Source organism: Sceloporus undulatus, chromosome 4, assembly GCF_019175285.1.
Source record: "Sceloporus undulatus isolate JIND9_A2432 ecotype Alabama chromosome 4, SceUnd_v1.1, whole genome shotgun sequence".
Lineage (NCBI taxonomy): Eukaryota > Metazoa > Chordata > Lepidosauria > Squamata > Phrynosomatidae > Sceloporus > Sceloporus undulatus.
The window spans coordinates 249021372-249032959 of record NC_056525.1 but is presented as its reverse complement, the minus strand read 5'-3'; the positions used below and the strand labels follow the sequence as shown (position 1 = coordinate 249032959).

Here is an 11588-nt window from a genome sequence, read left to right as displayed (position 1 = left end):
ATCATCATCATCATCATCATCATCATCATCATCATCATCATCATCATCATCATGGTACCTGAAGCCCCAAGAAGGACTTCACAGCCCCATATAGGGGCTGGAAGGGTCCCACTTTCTCCAACTAACCTTCAGACAGCCATGGGTATCACTTAGGTTGTGATGCACACAACCCACATTTCTTTTCTGCTTCCCACTTACTTCTCCACTCTTCCAAACTTTACAAGTGATTTCACATTTCCTGATATGCTAGAAAGAGCAAAAATAACAACACTTCCCTAAAGGAGGTAATTTTAGGTATCTAGAATTGCAGAGTGGGCAGACAAAGTGCTGAACGCAGCTAGGAGTAAGATCCTGGATTTAATGGTTTCAGGCCCCACCTATCCCATATATATTTGTGTGTGCATGTAGAGAGAGAGCCAGTATGTTGTAGTGGTCTGAGCATTGGACTATGACTCTGGAGATTAGGGTTCGAACCCTTGCTCGGTCATGGAAACCCAATGGGTGACCTTGGGCAAGTCACACACTCTCAGCCTCAGAAAACCCCATGATAGGTTCCCCATTAGTCAGACATCAAGAAGAAGAATGGTCCCAAACCATAAACTTCTGGGAAGAGATGTGGCCAAATATTAAAATACTTACCCTAAGTAAGTCTCTTACAAATATAAATGATTTACAACTGTCGTTACTGTCTTCTACTTTTATACCATGGGGCCTTGTTATCCGCTGGGGTTTGGTTGTAGGACCCCCAAGGATATCTAAATCCATGGATGGTCAAGTCCCATTAAATATAATGGCATAGTAAAATGATGTCCCTTATATAAAAGGGCAAAATCAAGGTATGCCTATGGGAATTTGTATATTTTTAAAGTATTTACAAGGCATGGATGCTTGAATAAAAAATCTTTGGATAAGGAGGACTGACTGTATATATACACTCATCCCTCCATATTTGTGGATTTGATTATTCACATATTTGATTAATATGTTCTCTCTAGGAATATCTAGGTCCTCCTCCAGTGCAACTCTATGGTCAACTTTAACTAAAAGTTGCACTGAGAGACCTACAGATTACTAGGGAGGACACTCCACTAGGCCTTTCTAGCTCCTCCAATGCAGTTCTATGGTCAATATCTGTCAGACGTTGACCACAGAGTTGCACTGGAGGACCTGGAGATTCCTATAGAGGTGTCCTCTCAGGTAAAAACATGGCTTTTTTGTTATTTGTGGTTTATTCATGGGGGTCTTGTGCCCCTAACCCTAGCGAATATGGAGGGACAAGTGTATTTAATAAAATTTATATATAATTCGCCCCTCCTTTTTTGGACCTCCTCACAAAAACAGAGTTTCGCTTATATTCAAGCCCCATTGACTTGAACATAGGTGGGGGCATGCGGGGGTGTGACGCATGCATGCACCCCATTCTTTCCCCCTCTGTTCGTCCCTTGAAGATCGTGAGAACGGAGGGAGGACTGTACACACCCACACACCCTTATATACATACATACATACATACATACATGTGCGCGCGCACACACACACACACACACACACGTGTGTGTGTATGACTTGAATGCACACAATACGTTTGTGAGAGAGAGAAATAATATGAAATCTTGTTGATGTTCTATGCATAGGCAAGTTCTCTTATACAGTTCCACCCACCCACCCACCCCAGTAAGGCAAATAATGCATAGGCTCGAGTCCCATTCAGTACAATGGGGCTTGTGACCACCGCAGGCACACATGCCATTCATTTAATTGCTGCACGGCTTCTGCATAAACCGGAAGCTGCGTATGGTGTGCCCATGTATGGAGTGGGTGCACTGTACATCTGGTTGTACCTTTTTGTCCACTGCATAACATTAAGTTCACCACTGGGTGAGTGGCATTTCCAAAGGTGTGACCACTGCATGTGCAGTTGTGCATTCAACAAGAACCACGTAATTCCTACCCTTGCATTAAATGAGTCTACCTGATCCTCTTTTAAAGCACAGGAGTCTTTATTCAGAAGAGAGTTGGCAACCTCAAAACTGAATTAAGATGCATCCACATTGCAAAACTAGTCTAATTTGTCACCACTTTAACTGCCATGGCTCAATGTTATGGAATTCTAGGATTTGTAGTATTGTGAGCCATTCAGCCTTCTCTTGTCCATGAGCTCCAGTGCTGCAACAAATGACAAATCTGAGCTTTCCATAACACTGAGCCATGGCAGTTAAAGCAGTGCCAAACTGGATTATTTCTGCAGTGTGGATGCAGAAATAGTCAATTTTTATCCACTGTTTTCCGCCTTTCTCTCTTCAAGGGCCTGTCCCCCATTGACACCAGCAAAAACCCTTCCAGCCTGCATCTCTCCTTCCAGATAATAAATACATCAAGAGATGGATGGGTGGCTTTGACCTTTATTCAGCATCTCCCTGCAAAGGATTAAGGGCATACAAAAGGCAGGAAGGACACCCGCCAGAAAGAAACCTGCAACTGGAAGTAACCCTGGCCGGGAAGTCAGATCGATTAGACAACCGGGAAATCGGACTTCCCACCGAATCAATATAATCCCCAGGAGAGAGATCTGGAGCAAAGAGGGAGGCAGGCGCCTGGAGACCCCTTGAAGTGAGGCATGAAAATAGGAAGAAGGAACAAGTGACATTATGCAGAGGACACCGTAACACTCCCAGTAAATATCAGAGAGGTGGAAAGATTATTGAAAAAGAGCAAGGTAGAAAGTGCAAAGGCAGGTTTACGGCTGAATAGTAAGAAAGCAAAAATTATGACCACAGTTGACATAATTTTAAAGTACAGTGAGCCCTTGGTATCTGCTGGGGTTTGGTCCCAGGACCCCCTGTGGATACCAAAATCCTTGCATGCTCACATCCCATTATATAAAATGGGCTGGTACTTATTATTATTATTATTATTATTATTATTATTATTATTACAGTGGGAGCCCTTGGTATCCACTGGAGTTTGGTTCCAGGTCCCCTCACCCCCTGTGGATACCAAAATCCTTGCATGTTCAAGTCCCATTATATACAATGGGGTGGCACTATTTATTTATTTATTGCTACTACAGTGGGGGGCCCTTGGTATCCACTGGGTTTCAGTTCTAGGATCAACCATGGAGACCAAATTCCTTGGATACTCAAGTCCATGATATACAATGGGGTGGTACTTATTATTATTATTATTATTATTATTATTATTATTACAGTGGGGGCCCTTGGTTTCCACTGGGGTTTGGTTCCAGGACTCCCCCCCCCATGGACACCAAAACCCTTGGATGCTCACATCCCGTTATATACAATGGGGTATTATTACTGTATTATTAATAATAATAATAATAATAATAATAATAATAATAATAATAATATTAATACAGAGGGGGTCCTTGGTATCTGCTGGGCTTCTATTCCAAGTCGCCTGTGGATACCAAAATCCTTGCATGCTCAGGTCCCATTATATACAATGGGGTGGTACTTCTTCTTCTTCTTCTTCCAGTGGGGGCCCTTGGTATCCGCTGGGGTTTGGTTTGAGGACCCCCAGGGAGACCCCCCAAAAAATCTGTGGACACTCAAGTCCCATTAAATACAAAATGGCAAAGTAAAATGGCGTCCCTTATATAAATTGGCAAAATCAAGGTTTGCTTTTTGGAACTGATCTATCCTTTGAATATTTTCGATCTGTGGGTGGTTGAATCCATGGAAATGGAGGGCTGACTATAGATGATGAAGACATTGAAATAGTTCCAAGATTTTCCTTTCTTGGGCTCAGTCATCACATAAAGCGGAGACTGTGGTCAAGAAATTATATGTTCTCTCTAGGAATCGCTAGGGTCTTTCAGCACAACTCTATGGTCAACATCTGTTAGATGTTGACCACAGATTTGCACTGGAGGACCTGGAGACTCCTAGAATGCACAGCAGGGTGGTTTTATGGAGCAGGGTGGGTTTTCAGTCTGTTTTTAACATGAGTATATTTTAAGGGATTTTATATTATATTTTATATTGTGTATGATTTTTATATATAGACATTTTAATTGTTTGAATTTTATAATAATTTTCAAAGGTTTTATCTGTGAGCCGCCTCAGGTCCCTCCAAGGAGAAAGGCAGGATATAAATGAAATGAAATAAATAAATAAATAAAAATTGAACGGTGCGTTCTTAGGTAAAATATACGCTTTTGCAGTATTTCCAGATTCCTGGGGGTCCTTCACCTCTGACCCCAGCAAATGTGGAAGGACCACTGTACAATTCTCAGGAATGCACAGAACTGAGCCACAGCAGTTAAAGGAACGTCAAAGTGGATTATTTCTGCAGTGCAGATGCAGCCTTTGTCTGCCACTGACTATGGACTGGATGGCCCTTGTGGTCTCTTCCAACTCTATGACTCTATGATTCTATGTCCTAAAGTCATTTTCTCTCTGCCAAATTCACCCAGAGAAGGTGTACTGTTGAATGACGTTCCATAACCCAGCCTTGCAGGATCTCCATGAGTTCATCATTCCAGAAAGAGGCCAGGAAGTGACTCCAAGAAACCTCCAAGGCCCAGGGCTGTTTTAAGCTCATGCTAAGAAGCTGAAAACTCTCCTCCTGGGTCTGTGGGTGGCAAAGGAAATGAGGGGATCCAGAAATCAGGGAGGAAAGAAGGTGGCTGCAAATACAAAAGGAGGCAACAGAAGCGGATGAAGTGAGCAAAAGCTGCACATCTTGGAAACATCTGGACTAGACGCTCACGTCAGCAGGCTTCACACACATCCCAAAAACATGTGCCAAGTCCCCACAGAGATCTGGAGCGGAACATTTATATATATATATATTTTCCAAAGAAAAATTTCCACATCATCATATACAGTTGGTCCTCCATGGAATCAACTATTCACGCCTTGAAAATATTATATATGAAGGTAAAAAAGATAATACTGTAGATTGTACAGTATAAACGGTTATACTATACAAAGGTTATATGGTAGCTTCTCCATTTTCACAGCAAATCCATTCCAGACCCATCACCCATGAAAACGGAAAATCACCAGTATTCTAGCCCCATTGGCTTGAACAGTGGTGCGCTTGCCCCATTTTGTGCCCCCTCTGTTTGTCACCTGCAAACAGGAGAGGGATGCAGATTCAAAGTCTGCAAAAATGGAGGGGCGACTGTTTATATATATAATCCAAAAAACTAATTTGGATTTTGCTATTTTATATAAGGGACACCCTGGGGCTGTACTTACAGCCCCTAAGTGGCAGTGCGACACCGGACCTTTCCTAGCAAGATCAGGGCCACGGCAACCACATGTCACTGCCCTGATCCGGCCTTTCCAGGGCGCCATAGTCGTGTTGTCGCAGCATGGCAGTGCGCCTTTGGTGCTGCATTGTATGGACACAGCGTTGGAGCCTTAATGGTTGATCTGAAGAGCCTCTGAATAATAATAATAATAATAATAATAATAATAATTATTATTATTATTATTATTATTATTATTATTATTATTACTACTACAACTACTACAGTGGGCCCTCGGTACCCATTGTGGTTTGGTTCCAGGAATCCCTGAAGATAACAAAATCTGTGGCTGCTCAAGTCTCATTAAATACAAACATTTTTGTAATTTGCCTTTAAACGTTTACTGTTTTATTTGTACAGAGCCAGCTGTGATTTTAAAAAGTTCAAAAAGGTTTTACTCACTTTTTGTAAGCCTGTAACTTGATGGCTATAACCTGTACAGTATACGGTTGTGATGGCTAAATGGTACTGTACTGCATTAAATACATTGTGGCCCAAGTTTTGTTTGTTTGTTTTTGTTGTCAATAAATAAGTGAATTTAAAAAAGGTGCATGAGGCCCATCAAAAAAAAAGGCACAAAGATCTCTGAGGACGCTTCTGAAATGCTAACAGCTGAAAAATAAAAAGACTACTAGTTGAGTTTGACATGGAAACTGGCTTTAAGCTGTTTTAATAGTTTTACCTTGGGTGCATCTACATTGTAGAATAATGCATTTTGACACCACCGCTGTAGCTCCATCCTACAGAATCCCGGGATGTGTAGTTTGGCAAGGCACCAGCGTCCTTTGGCAGAGATGGCTAAAGACCTTGCAAAACTACTAATCCCAGTATTCCATGGGATGCAACTACAGTTGGTCCTCCACATTTGCGCATTTGACTTTTGCGTATGTGATTATTTGCAGTTTTGATTAATATGCTCTCTCTAGGAATAACTAAGTCCTCCAACGCTGTGAGAGTTGATGATTATGTAAAAAAGCGCTGTGAAAAACATACGGCGCTATATAAATAAACTTAATAATAATTATAATAATAATCAACCTCAGGCAGATGATGACCATAGAGTTGCACTGGAGGACCTGGAAATCATCATCATCATCCTCCCCCTCCTCTGGCAAATGTTGACCATAGAGTTGCACTGGAGGACCTGGAGATTCCTAGAGAGGTGTTCACTTAGGGGAAAAGGATAGTGTTTATTTTATCTGTGGTTTTTCTTGGTGGCTGCTCCCAGATTGTGGAATTAATTCCATTCCACGGGAAACTAAGCCGACCCTCTCTGCTTTCTTCTCACTGACAAATAAATCGCTTTTTTTATTCAGACAAGCACTTAATCTGATGTGGAAAGGGCTCTTTTCACAGTGTGCCTGTATCGTATTTTTAGCTTTCTTCTTACTTCCAATAATGATTTTTACTCTTTCTAAAATTAACGGTGTTTTAACACCATACCGTAATTGTGTTTTATCTCTTCTTATCACCAGGTCTTTTAGCTCTATCCTGTTTTATCTCTGGCCCATTTCAGGAGAAATGTGGTCCATGGCTGCATCTACACTGCAGAAATAATCCAGGTTGGCACCACTTGAACTGCCATGGCTCAATGCTCTGGGATTTTGGGATATGTAGTTTAATGTGACACCAGAGCACCAAGGTTAAATGTCTCACAAAACACTACACTTCCCAGAACTGCATAACACTGAGTGTCAAACTGGATTATTTCTCCAGTGCAGATGCAGCCTATACAAATCAAATAAATAAGATCCACCTTTCAGAATCTTGTGTCAGTGTGATGTGCCCTCTATGTGTTTATGTGTCTGTGTGTACATGCCTTCAAACCACTTATTTCCATATGGTGACCCCATGAATTTCATAGGATTTTCTTAGGCAAAGGCCCCTCGGAGGTGGTTTTTCCAGTTCCTTCCTCTGAAATAGAGCCTACAGAAACTACTATTCATTGGTGGCCTCCCATCCAAGTACTAACCTGGGCTGACCCTGCCCAGTTTCCAAGATCAGATGGGATCCGGTGCTTTTAGGGTGTGTTTATGTGCCTTGTTTACTTACAGCAACCCAAGGATTTCGTAGGGTCTTCCTAGGTAAGGAATACGCAGAGGTGCTTTTGCCAGTAACTTCCTGGCCTACAGCCTTGGCAGTCTGGCCTTCCCTCCAAGTACTAACCAGGGCTGACCCTGCTTAGCTTCCAAGATTACAGAGGATCCGAGGACCTCAGCACATTTAGACCTTTCTCTCCTTAGTTTCCAACTACTCCATCAACCTTTTTGCTTCCTTCCAATATTGCCACATATGTACACAATATGTACGCATTCACACATATGCACACAACCGCACTCACCATCTCCTTCCACCTTCTCCAGCGTGCGACTCCAGACCACCTGCCGGCTTTTGAGCCGAACCTGGAAGGTCCTCCGTTCAGGTCTCTGGGACTTCTTCTGGTAGAACAAGGTCAAGACGGTGCCCACCTCCAAGGCGCTGAGGATCCGGGACATATCTGGACCCCCAGCCTCCAGCCCTGAGGGGTCCTCCAGGAAGCCATTGACAAAGCTGTTCAGCCTGGACAGAGACATCTTCTCCTTCTTCTCCCTCCTCCTCCTTTTCTTCTTCCTCACCACATGGCTGGGCAACCACAGCCAAGGGACTCAAAGCCAAGGTGGCCGTCCTTTGCAAGGCGGGAGGAGCAGAGGAGGCCAGGCTGGGCTTGTTGGGCACACAGCAAATCCCACAATCCACGTCTGTTTAGGTCAAAGCAGAAGAATCCTCCTTGGAGAATCTATTCATGGGTATAAAAAAATTTCCACACTCTAGATCCCATGGTCTTCAGGGCTGAGGTTCATGCCTACACAGGAAGGTTCTCCTTTTGGGAGGGCGAGTAGGAAATAATGGGGTGCCACATGGAAAAGGGAGAAGATTAGGGGTGCAGAGGGTGGCACCGCCAGCCAGCACTTCTCCAAGGGAACGGTACCGATCCAGCGAACAAGGAACGTCTGAGGCTCAGGTGTGGGACTGTCTCTGGTGTCCTGGCTCAGATCCTCCTCCCTGGCGAGGCAGCTGCTTCATCCCATCCAGGACTGGCAGGAACCAAGGCCATCACTTCAGGGAACCTGGGGCCCTCCAAGAGAGGAGGCAAAGAGAGAAAGAGAGAGAGGACCACTATCATTGCTTGGAGGGGAAGGAAGGTGGATGCTGGTCAAGGGGGTGCAAAGGGGTGCGGGGTCTGAAAAGGGGGGGCTGTGTGGGTCCTGCAAGGAGACCTCTTTGGTCCAGCTCTAGCCAGGCCTCCAGCAGACCCCCCAAAACAGAATTTCTCCCCAAAAATAGTTCCCTCCCAAAAGCCAGATTCCTCCCCAAAAATAAGATTCCCCCTCAAAACCAGAGATTTTCCCCAAAACACAGGTTCTGTCCCCCAAAATACTGTTCCTTCCCTAATAATTCTTGCACCAAACCAGAGATTTCTCCTCAAAACAGAGATTTCTCCCCAAAAGCACAGATTCTGCCCCCAAACCAGATTTCTCCCAAAGATATTTCCACTCCAAAACCAGAAATTTCTGCCCAAAAGATCCCCCCAAAACTAGATTCTCCCCCAAACACTGATTCTACCCCCCAAAAACTGATTCTATCCCCCGAAGCAGTTATTGCCTCCCCAAAACCCAGAGATTTCTCCCAGAGATTGCTCCCCCAAAACCAGAGACTTCTCCCCAAAAGAGAGATAACCCCAGATATTTCCTCCAAAACAGAGACTGCCCCCCAAAAGAGAGCTCTTTCCCCCCAACCCAAATCCCCCCTTGCAGCCAGGTGAGGCTGAGAGAGGGGTCTGCGGGGGGGGTCCTTCCCCCCAAAACCCAAGTCTCCCCTGGAAAACAGGGGCCATGCTGCCACAATGTTGCAGAGAGCCCTTCCTTCCTTCCAGAGCGCCAAGGATTCCTCTCTTGCTTTCCCTGCCAAGGGGAAGGCAGGGGTCTGGGTTTCAGGAGGGGGACCCCCTTCTTTTGCAAACCTAACCCCCAGAATTCCTGCTGCTGCTCTTCCTCACCTCCTCTTCCTCTTGGCTTCCTTGCAGAGGACTGTAAACCCTGCTGCAAACCTTGCAGATCAGTTGCAAGAGGCTGCAATGGACGTCCAGAGGAAAAAGGGAGCCCACATGGCCGGAAAGAGCCCAGAAAAGGAATTGAGGGAAGGGAAAGGAAGGGAAGGGAGGAAGGGAAAAAAGAACAGATCCTGCAGGGAAAGCAAAAGAGGAGGAGGAGGAGGAGGGAGAGCTGGGTTGGGAGGCAGGCAGCGAAGGCTCGCGGAAAGGAGGCCGAGGGCGGCATCTAGTGGACAAAGGCAGGCATAGCGGGGGAACTGCAGCAGCTGAGCAAAAGCTGGGACTAGGCGCTGCATGCATCCCCACTGCAGCATTTAATGCAGTTTGACCCCGCTTTAACTGCCATGGCTCCATTCTAGGGAATCCTGGGATCTGTAGTTTTGTGAGATATTGAGCCTTCTCTGTCACACACCTCTGATGCCCCCCAAGAAACTACAGGTCCCAGGACTCGATGTTATGCAATTCTGGAGTTTGTAGTTTTATGGGGTATTTGGCTTTCTTCAGGTCCTGGGAACATCTGCACTGCAGAATTTAATGCACTTTGGCATCACTTTAATTGCCATGGCTCCATGCTGTGGAATCTTGGGATTTGTAGTTTTGTGGGATATTTAGCTTTCTTTGGGTGCATCTGCACTGCAGAATTTAATGCGCTTTAATGGCCATGGTTCCATGCGGTGTCAAACTGCATTATTTCTGCAGTGCAGATGCAGCCTTACCGCAGTCCAAAACACATTGCAGAAATAATCCAGTCTGAGACCACTTTAACTGCCCTGGCTCAATGCTATGGGGAGTCTGTAGTTTTGTGAGACATTTAGCCTTCTCTATCAGAGAACCCTGGGGCCACAATAAACTACAATTCCCAGGATTCCCTAACAGTGAACCAGGACAGTTAAAGCAGTCTCAAACTGGACTATTTCTGCAGTGTGCTTTGGACCACAGTTACAGCACCACCATTCTGCTTTAACTGTGTAGGGTCCAGCCCTGGGAAATCCTGGGATGTGGACCTTGGAGATGTGTTTAGCATTCTCAGCCAGAGCCAGTTTAAAAATATTTTTCAAAATATGTAACTTCCACAAAGCAAACCCTGATTTTGACATTTTATATAAGGGACACCATTTTACTATGCCAATGTAGTTAATGGGATTTGAGCATCCACAGATTTTGGTATCCACAGGGGGCTTGGAACCAAACCCAAGCAGATGCAAAGGACCCACTGGTATCATCATCAGCATCATCTACAAGTTGCATCTCCCTTATTCAAAATGCTTGAGGCCAGAAGGGGTTTGTATTTCAGACTTTTCTCAGAACCCTGCTCAGGCCTTGCAAACTCAGGGCAGCGTCTGTGGCTTCTTTGATGGAGTCCATCCACCCGAAACTTGGCCTTCCTCTTTTCCTAGTGCCTTCCATCTTGCCGAGCATCATTGTCTTTCCCAGTGAGCCATCTTTTCTCATGATACAGCCAAAGTACAACAGCTTCAGTTTAACCATCTTGGCTTCTTGAGAAAGGTGAGACCTGCTTTGATCCCAGACCCATTTATTAGTCTTTTTTTTAGGGATCCACAGCATCTGTAAAACTCTCCCCCAGCATCACACTTCGAATGAGTTGATTTTCTTCCTATCCGCTTTCTTCACTGTCCAGCTATCATAACCATAGATAGAAATGGAAGATAGGACGGCATGGGCCATCCTAACATTAGCCTTCAATGACAACACTTTTGGCTGAAACCTGGAATTGATTCTCTGTGCCCACTGGACTGCCAGTGGTCACTTCTGGACAACAGTTTTTCTTATGGTGCCTGCAAAGGATTGCAAGAACCCTACTCCATGAATGATCCCTGCTTGCAAGCAGTGGTCCCCAGAACTGTGCTCCCAGAATCCCAGACCATTGGACAACATGGCTGAGGCTTCTGGGAGCTGAAGTCCACAATCTCTTAAAGGGCACAGTTTGGGGACCACTGGACCATATCAGGGATGGACACTCGGCATGTGTTCAAAGCCACTCTTGCTTATTATTTCTCTCATCTTTCAGGTACAAAATTTCAGGCGGCAGCAATTGGCAGTTTCTATACCAGTAGGCCACTGAATTTACTGCTTTTGATACCACTAGGTCCCTGAATCTGTTTTTAGTGTGAAATTTAAATGAACTATCCAACCCTCACTTCAAAAAGAGGTTCAGCACCTTGGAGAAATCCTTGGAGCAAAGCACCACATGCACAGTTT

At 44.8% G+C, this 11588-nt stretch overlaps 1 protein-coding gene across 3 annotated transcripts in view; it reads right to left on the bottom strand.

The window, feature by feature from the left end:
• The window catches only part of LOC121929490 (1-phosphatidylinositol 4,5-bisphosphate phosphodiesterase gamma-1-like), a 98042-nt gene extending 88543 nt beyond the window's left edge, over nucleotides 1–9499 (bottom strand). For 2 of the 3 annotated variants that reach the window (XM_042465103.1, XM_042465101.1), the window contains exons 1-2: nucleotides 9315–9499; nucleotides 7620–8385 (exon numbers count right to left, since the gene is read on the bottom strand). In XM_042465103.1, the coding sequence (XP_042321037.1) occupies nucleotides 7620–7851 (232 nt within the window). In that variant the 5' untranslated portion in view covers nucleotides 7852–8385; nucleotides 9315–9499. Of the gene's footprint in view, nucleotides 1–7619; nucleotides 8394–9314 lie in introns of all 3 variants that reach the window. The other variant, XM_042465102.1, reaches the window with a different exon arrangement.
• Nucleotides 9500–11588: the final 2089 nt, after the last annotated feature.